General features: G+C 32.8%; 1 protein-coding gene and 1 pseudogene across 2 annotated transcripts; both read right to left on the reverse strand.

The window, feature by feature from the left end:
* Positions 1–1,817: 1,817 nt before the first annotated feature.
* LOC106298493 (dnaJ protein ERDJ3B-like) lies at positions 1,818–4,159 on the reverse strand. Of its 2 annotated transcripts, none has more exons than XM_013734625.1 (10): positions 3,946–4,159; positions 3,719–3,867; positions 3,502–3,637; positions 3,135–3,249; positions 2,892–3,008; positions 2,715–2,801; positions 2,546–2,605; positions 2,383–2,460; positions 2,217–2,288; positions 1,818–2,120 (listed from the first exon to the last, which is right to left on the reverse strand). In XM_013734625.1, coding segments are annotated over exons 1-10 (975 nt in total). In that variant the 5' UTR covers positions 3,948–4,159; the 3' UTR covers positions 1,818–1,961. The 2 variants fall into 2 exon arrangements, with proteins under 2 accessions (XP_013590079.1, XP_013590080.1); XM_013734626.1 differs by having other exon boundaries at positions 3,719–3,863; positions 3,896–4,159.
* Positions 4,160–6,620: 2,461 nt separating this feature from the next.
* Positions 6,621–7,907, reverse strand: LOC106297789 (annotated as a pseudogene).
* Between the last annotated feature and the right edge of the window lie 475 nt (positions 7,908–8,382).

The raw sequence follows: 8,382 nt of genomic DNA on the forward strand, positions 1-8,382 counted from the left end.
TTTCAAATCTATTTTTTAGGATTTTGAAAAAGAAAAATTTCTAAACAATTACTACTAATTTTTTTTTTTTAAAATCGGTTTTACTATTAAATAATTTTTAAAAGTTGTTGTTTCAAAATTCATTTTTATTATCTTATTATATATATTTTAATCATTATATATTTAAATACATGTCACAATATTAGAAGGAAAATTATTATCAAGTAATCTTTTGCAATAATCTTTTGATTAGGATATTAAAAAAGGAAAATTAATATTAAATAATATATATAATAAGATTTTTAATAAAATTTACTTTTGTTAATATCTTAGTATATATTTTTAATTATGAAATAGATTAACACATGTCACAATCTTAAATATATAATTGCTATGTGTCGCGATCTTGTTAATTAGTAACTTTGAAAAATCAAGCTTTATATAATAAGATATTTTAATCATTATATATTTAAACACATGTCACAATATTAGAAGGAAAATTATTATCAAATAATCTTTTGCAATAATCTTTTGATTAGGATATTAAAAAAGAAAAATTACTATTAAATAATATATATAATAAGATTTTTAATAAAATTTACTTTTGTTAATATCTTAGTATATATTTTTAATTATGAGATAGATTAACACATGTCACAATCTTAAATATATAATTGCCATGTGTCGTGATCTTGTTAATTAGTAACTTTGAAGAACCATGCTTTATATAATAAGATTATAAAAGATATATATTTCTGGTTTTTGGGATTAAAACAAAAAAAAAACAAAACCGACTGTATATAAACCGAGGAAAACCAAAGTAAATCTGATTTTAATATGGAAGTTTTTTTTAATAAACCGAAATACCGAGAAGCCAAAAAAACAAACCAAAACCGAACCGATATTCGAATTGAACACCTCTAACTTTACATAACATATGTAACTGTTGTTGCGATGAAGAGCATTTACGTATTTAAAAATATAAGTTTTAAAAACAAAAACCAACTACTATAAAGATTAATTTTGGGATTTCCTATAGCTTTTAAAAAATCCTCAACTTACCAGCCCAAACCATTCTTAGGAAATACAATAACAAGACCCATAACCTCATTATTCCTAGACTCGATAACTGAATTCTATATTAATCCTATGAATTGTGATTCTCTACTAAAATGTAATTGCGAAAAACATAAAAATTATGTCCAAAACAAAGGACCAAAGAAAACACAAATTTCCTAAAAGAATACATACACTAAAATGTAATTCTCTACCAGTTTGTTATATAATATATAGAGAATTATAATTTAAAAATATATGTCAATACATTTCACGTATAGCATATTCCGCGCGTAGCGCGGACCGATCCTAGTATACTATATATTTAAGTTTATATTTTTATTTTCACCTCAAAAAAAAAATAACAGTCATTGTAATTAATTAATTTAAATTGATTTTAAATGCAATAGCAGATTCTGTAACTAAAAAGAAATACAAAAATAAAGTACTTAATTTATTGTAAATGCAATGACTAAATTTATAAATAAATAAAAATATTTAATATGCTATCCATATTTTTAAATAATTCTCATTTATCATGTTATCAATGTTTCCAAACAGTACTAAAAGATCTTTCGTTTTAATAATATAGATATATAAATAGAACTGGTTGAGGGACAAGAAAACCACACATTTGTTACTGTTGTATGATCATGTGATGTGAGATACTTCAATTCTCATACTTAATAATCCAAGGTTTAGATGAATCATAAAATGCACTGATTTGTCATTTGATCAACAAAACCAAAAGATATATATGAACAAAACAAAAAAAAAAAGACGATCAAAACCTCCTTGTGGCTTTTCTCATCTTCCTTTTTCCCTCCCCTTTTCTCTATATTAAAACCTAGTCGTGTTACATAAAAGGATCATCAAAGTTCTATTTAAACCCAAATTTCAAATATCCAGAGAGAGAGAGAGTAGTTTCAAGCCAAGACTTCTTTAATCTTCTTCTTCTGATCCTCAGTGAGAGAGGAAGGGAACAAAACCTCGAAAGTGACGAAGAGGTTGCCTTTCTTTGTGCTGAAGTGAAGTGGCATTCCTTCTCCTTTGAACTTCTTCACTTCCTTGGGCTTTGTAATTCCCTGTTACCACACACAGACCATATTCATTCAACCCAAAATAACAATTAGATGATCAATATAGAGTGTCTCGTGTTGTCGAAAGAATGCTAGTGTTACCTTGGAACTGATGTCAACTTCGTGATCATCCAAGTGTTTGAATGATTTCTCAAAACCAACTAGGGCCTCAACTCTGAAAGATGTTTATTTCAAGTAGAATCAGTAAACAGAAGTTGTTGGCTTATGACGTAGAGATACAGAAGACGTTAATGGAATATGTATTTACCAGTGTAATGTTGACGGTCATGTGTAGATCGTTGCCATCTCTCCGGAAGCGAGCATGTGGTGCAGTTTTGATTCGGAACTGTGAATTGTACAATAACGGTTCAGTCTCTGATCTTGAAGTCAAGTGAAATAAAGAATCACAAAAACTCAGGGAAGAGGCTAACCTTAAGGTCACCAGGTTCACCATCTAGAATGGGTTCACCATCTTCGTAGAAAGACACTTCCTAAAAGAGATATCATCAATAAGCTCACAGTGAGTTTCAGATCAACTGGGATATGTAGTATCCGAGGTTTAAAACATAAGGGTGTGTTGAGTAGAGTTTGGAGGCTTACTTCTCCGTCTTTCATTCCTTTCTCAATATCAACTGTGACAAAGTATCCTTCGCGTTCGAACTTAACATTTGGGCATTTGTCACAGACCTGACAGGAAGCAGATATATTTTTAGACAGGTGGGCTCGATATTGGACTCAAGAGGATGGACTGAGAAGGCTTGAATAGATGTGCCTTACCTGCTCTGTCATCTGTTGGAACATTCCAGGACCAATTTGCCTGTGATAAACCTCATCCCTGCAGTTGCACTTTCTCTTTCCAGGAGCTGGTTTTATTACATTCTTCTCCCTCCATACCTGATTGATAGTTTAACGTGGGACATCCATCATTAATAAACCAAAAGGTGAAGGCAAGTAAATTTCATGTGCCCAAGTATACGAGTTGAAGACAATAATAACATCCTTAGAGGGAGGGTAACATACCTTCATAGAGCCTCCCATGTACAAATCTTCAAGAGTGGCCTCAAGTTCGACAATGACGTCATCACCCTTGACAACCTTCTCTTCTTCCTCCGTTGAACCACCACCACCAAAAAACCTAATAAGCACATTAATCAACAATCTCCACGCATTAGCAATCACATTATAAAATGATTGTAAAAACATTATCAAAACTTTAGGAAGTATTCGCACTACAGCAAAGGCCCTTAACATGATACAAATTCATTGGTATCCATTATCCATACAAATAAATCACTTCAATTTCTACCCTAAGATGGTATCCACTTCGATCCATTGATTCCTCAAATGCTTAAGACACTTGGAGACTCTATGAGAATCTAAAAAAGACTGGCTAAAGATGTCCTGCATATTCATGCCCCCACCTCCACCTCCACGTCCACCATTAGCAGCATGCTGTTTAAGACCTTCTTCACCATACTTGTTATAAATCTCCCTCTTCTCCTCATCCGATAGTACTTCATAAGCTGTTACAACATCAACACACACACCACTGAGTCTAACTTCAAAAGAGTGATTATCTAATCAGGAGTGCAGAAAAAGAATACCGTTGTTGATGTCAGCGAATTTGCGAGTGGCTTCGTCGTTTCCCGGATTCTTATCGGGATGATACTTCAAAGCGAGTTTCCTGTAAGCTCTCTTGATGTGTTCGTCAGAGGCACCTTTCGGCACTTGCAGCACATCGTAGTAGCTCTTCCTGAAATTTCACAAAAACAAGCATTCACAAAGACTCGGATGACGCAGATGGCGTAAGAGAGTGCGAACAAGGCGATACATAGCTCTGACCACCGAATCGCCATTGGAAACGGAAACCAAGAGAGAATCGGATCTCTCAATTCTTACGGTAACCAATCTGAGATTCGTTTCGATTGTTAACAGAGACAACTAAGTTCGAATCTGTCACTTCCCTCTTTCTCGGAAGGATGGATTCCAAAAACCATTTTAGAATTCGAACCCCCAGTGAGTGGTGGGATTACGTGTACATTGCAATGCTTAACCAATCAGGACTCAGAGCATGATTATACCGGTTTCCAAAACCTGTTTATGCAGGAAATCAATGTCTGGGCCCCACTTTTTAAAAAAACCGGCTCTTGGAGAGCACTGTTTGCGGGTCCCACTGACACGTGGCGGCCTGTGATTAATTCATTTTTTTTAAGGACAAAAAAAAATCAAAAAAAAAAATTTAAGGATCCCATAAACGATTTTACCGTTAATCATGCTCTAAGGACATGATTAACCCCGGTCTCTTAGCCGGGGTTCTTAATTCATGATTTGATATTTTTTTGTTTTTTTTTTTGTTTTTTTTTTACATTTTTCGGCTAAGAGACGGCTCTTATATCTCTTATTTAAGAGACGGTTCTTAACTTTTCTTAGTTAAAATCTAAGAAAAGTTAAGAACCGTCTCTTACCCGAAGTTAAGAACCCAGTTAAGAAATTGGGATAAATCATGGTCTAAGTCTCTCGCAGATTTAACCAATCAGTATCATCCACGTGGATAAATGAACTCTAGATTTTGCTGACTCTTCTTTTTCTTCTAAACAAGGTCCGTTTACGTTGAATAATGGATTACTAGAACAAGATCTGCGCCTTGGGAACGATGATTTTATTTGTATATATTATCGACAATTATTTTTATATATTTGAACATTTTATGTATACATATACCATATTTTTGTTGTTGTTATATAATTTCTTTCCGATGGATTAAATCAATTTTAATTAAAAATTTTGGAACTAAACTATAATTAATATATTATAGGTCAATCAGATTGAACATTAAACAAATAATGACATAAAAACCTTATTTTTTTTCACCAAACACATTCTTGAAAAAAGTGAACAGTACTATTTCCACGGTTGAATTATTTTGACATTTATCTTCCATATGGTTTTGAAAGGTTTCAAACAACCATCAAATTGATACATGCCATTTTAAGGCTTTTAGTCGTATGCTTAAAGAAAACTTACATTTTTGTAATTTAAAGTCGTTTTAAAAAATTCAAAATATAACATATAAGAAAAAATCTAACATATAAGAAAAATATAACATATAAGGTTTCCCCATTTTTGTAATTTAAAGTCGTTTTAAAATTTTTTAAATACAACATATAATGTTTCCTCATTTTTTGCAATTTAAAGTCATTTAAAAAAAAATCAAAATATAACATATAAGAAAAATAATAATTTTTTATTATATGTTTAATGTGATTGTTTAATTTTTTAATAATATAAAATTAAACAAAAATGAAGAAAAATGCAAAAATTGTTATCAAATCTTTATTATTTATAGTCATTAATTGCTATATATATATATTAATCATATTAGATAATTTCGTAGCTTTTATTTAAGAAAAAAATACATGTTGGGTTAATATAATGTTTCCTAGTAATTAGATTTGGACCAACATACTTTTCAATTGATTCTTAAGCTGCCACGTAAGCTAAATTGATATTCTAATTAAGTGACACATATGCAAAGTCTCTTTTTAATTAGTACAAACTTAAGGTTACAACTTTTTAAATGATCATCAATTAATATATAGGGGATAAGAGCATGATTAATTTGCGATTCTGAGGGTGGATTTTTAGCGGGATATCTTAATTTTTAACTAAATAAAAATTAAGATATGGCTTTTTATATTCCGCTAATAACCAGACCCTAGGAACTCTATTAATCATGCTTTGACTCCACCTAAAATGTGTCCATTATCCTGTTTACTTTATAATAGGCTTGGTTGAAATAGCCCAGATTCGGAAGACCCGTGGATAATATTATTTTATTCTAGAGCAAAAATATAGATTACAGCTGACACTATTGGTTTTATTGGGAATAGAAAGTTCCACATAAATAGGTTATGAATGGAATAGCAGGAGAAAGACAGGACGTACACTTAGGTGGGAGACCTGTCTTTTTATTGCAATTCAAAGCATGTTAATAACAAAGAAGCAATTCATTTAAAAAAATAATAAAATATACATGAACTGCTAGCAGTTTAATTTTACAAGCAATAAGAGCATCATTATCCCTAAGAGACACTTAAAAGCTTTTATTCATTTTTAATATTTTTAAGTTGGAAAAGTGAATTTAAGAAATTAGTTAAGAGATGAAAATATTTATGTGGTCCAATGCAAGTTTTTTATTCAAGGGTTCTTAAAAAAAATATTAAGAACAAATTGTTTTAGAGCAAAGGAAGGACAAAGGAGAATGAATAACAAATTATTTTAGAACACTTTCATCACGAAGGAGAAGGACGAACAAATTTGTTATAGAACACACACATATACACAGAGAAGAATCAGTTGAACCTGCTGAATGAGAAGGAAGGAGATGGTCCAGACGATTTGTAATGGTTCCAGAGCCAGAGCAATAAGGATCCAACAATATAGCTCGAACCTGTGATAATCAACCACACGCAACCGGTAATCAAGCTCGGATTTTGCAATATGAGTTCACGAAAGAATGATGAAGAGACAAAGGGATATATATCCATACCTCAAGAGATCTGCAGCTTCTTCTGCATTTGGATTGGTTGCAGTAGATATTCGCTTTCCACCATTCTCTTAAGAAGGTTGTGCATAAATATCGTTTCTGACTCTCTCATGGATCCCCACAAGGTGAGGTTTTGCTTCCATGACAACACCTATAAACCAGCTGAAACCGCAAGTATGAAGTAGACTTCATAAGCAGAACTGAGAGACCAAATTAAATAGAGACAACAACTCAGTTCCTGGTTCTCTAATTCACAATGTGTATGCTTTAAAGTACCCTAAAACAAGCTTCTACAAAAGTTAACCTTTCCCGTACAGCTCTATAATCATGTGAACCTAAACATGAGGATAAGAATGGCACTGGCTGCAGGACTTTCTTTTGTTGATACACAATTAACATCATCAAAAGGTGAACCTTTCATTCTTGAGATCAACCAAAATGCTACAAAGATGCAAACAAGTTGTGGATAGAGTACCTTTAGGTTTAGCTTTCTTCTTTTTACTGGGTCATACGCTTAGCATGCTCAGCATCTCTAGCAGTGGCTTCTTCATCAGCTTCTGTACGGTTGTTTAGAAACTCTGGTGGCCCTGATATCTGCAAATATTTACACAGAAGTAAAGCAAACCAGTTCACAGACTTGCAAGGCCAATGAACTCTAGCAAGTTTTCACTAAAAAGTTCAACTTTATGGATCCATCTAACAAATTTTAATCCAAAATAAGAAATCATTCAGTTCCTGCAGCGAATCTAGTCAATAACTCCTCGAAATTTTATGGATTCTGAGAAAGAGAGTGATGATAACCTGAGAGAAAACGTCATTAGCTGAAGGAAGGCCAGAGTCTCTAGCGGAGTGGGATGCAGAGAAATTGAACACTGAAGAAGAAGAAGATCCGTATCTCTCAACGCCATGGTTCCCATCTTCTTCGTCGGAGTTCTCGTAATCCTTCTCCTCGGCATCTTCTTCTTCTGGGTCGACTGATTTTTTTTTTGCTCGAGAATGGCAGGGAACTGCATCTTGAGATAAGTGCAAGTGCAGATCACAAGCAGCACCACCGTCAAAAATGAATGGAATTTGGTCTGAGAAATTTGAGATTCTCTGTGGGAAGGGGAGAGAGAGAGAGAGAGAGACGAAGAGACGAGCAAGAGGCGTCTCCTCTGTAAGGTTTCCAGGAACCGACCTCTTAGCCCAATTCTTTTATTTTTAATTTTTTAATTAAATTTGGGCTTAAGAGCCCACATTAGAACCATCGTTAAAGATGGTCTAATAAGGGCATGTTTGTTTCTCCATCTGGATGGGCCATCTAGATGAAGATGAGAGTTTTGTTTGTTTAGGCAATAAAAGTGCAACTCATTCAGATGGACCATCCGGATGACTTTTGGAAATTTAGGCTTAATTTTAAAGTTCATTCAGCTGCACCAATTTGGATCATTTGAATGGAGATGGTTCATTCAAAATGGTATAATGTCTATTATACCCCTAATGTAATTCACAAATTACAAACCTAAACATAATATCATTTTTGTCACAAACGAAAACTGACAAAACTACAAAAACACTTTTTCCCGTGCTAAAAACTACTTTTTCACGCCAAAATCAAAACGTATTTTTCCGCTAAAATTGCAAAAAAATGTTTTCCCGTCAAAATTGCAAAAACGTGTTTTTTTCCGCAAAAACCAAAAACATGTTTTCATGCCAAAATCACAAAAAAAATGTTTTTGGTTA

The sequence above is a fragment of the Brassica oleracea genome, chromosome C6 (genome assembly GCF_000695525.1).
Source record: "Brassica oleracea var. oleracea cultivar TO1000 chromosome C6, BOL, whole genome shotgun sequence".
NCBI classification, from domain to species: domain Eukaryota; kingdom Viridiplantae; phylum Streptophyta; class Magnoliopsida; order Brassicales; family Brassicaceae; genus Brassica; species Brassica oleracea.

Bases quoted from the DNA above. Each gene is read 5' to 3' on its own strand.
- LOC106298493 (XM_013734626.1), bottom strand. From the start codon at position 3,970: ATGGCGATTCGGTGGTCAGAGCTATGTATCGCCTTGTTCGCACTCTCT. The intron at 3,864-3,895 runs GTGAATGCTTGT...AATTTCAGGAAG, and splicing joins TCTGCGTCATCCGAGTCTTT to AGCTACTACGATGTGCTGCA. The intron at 3,638-3,718 runs GTATTCTTTTTC...ATGTTGTAACAG, and splicing joins ATTCGCTGACATCAACAACG to CTTATGAAGTACTATCGGAT.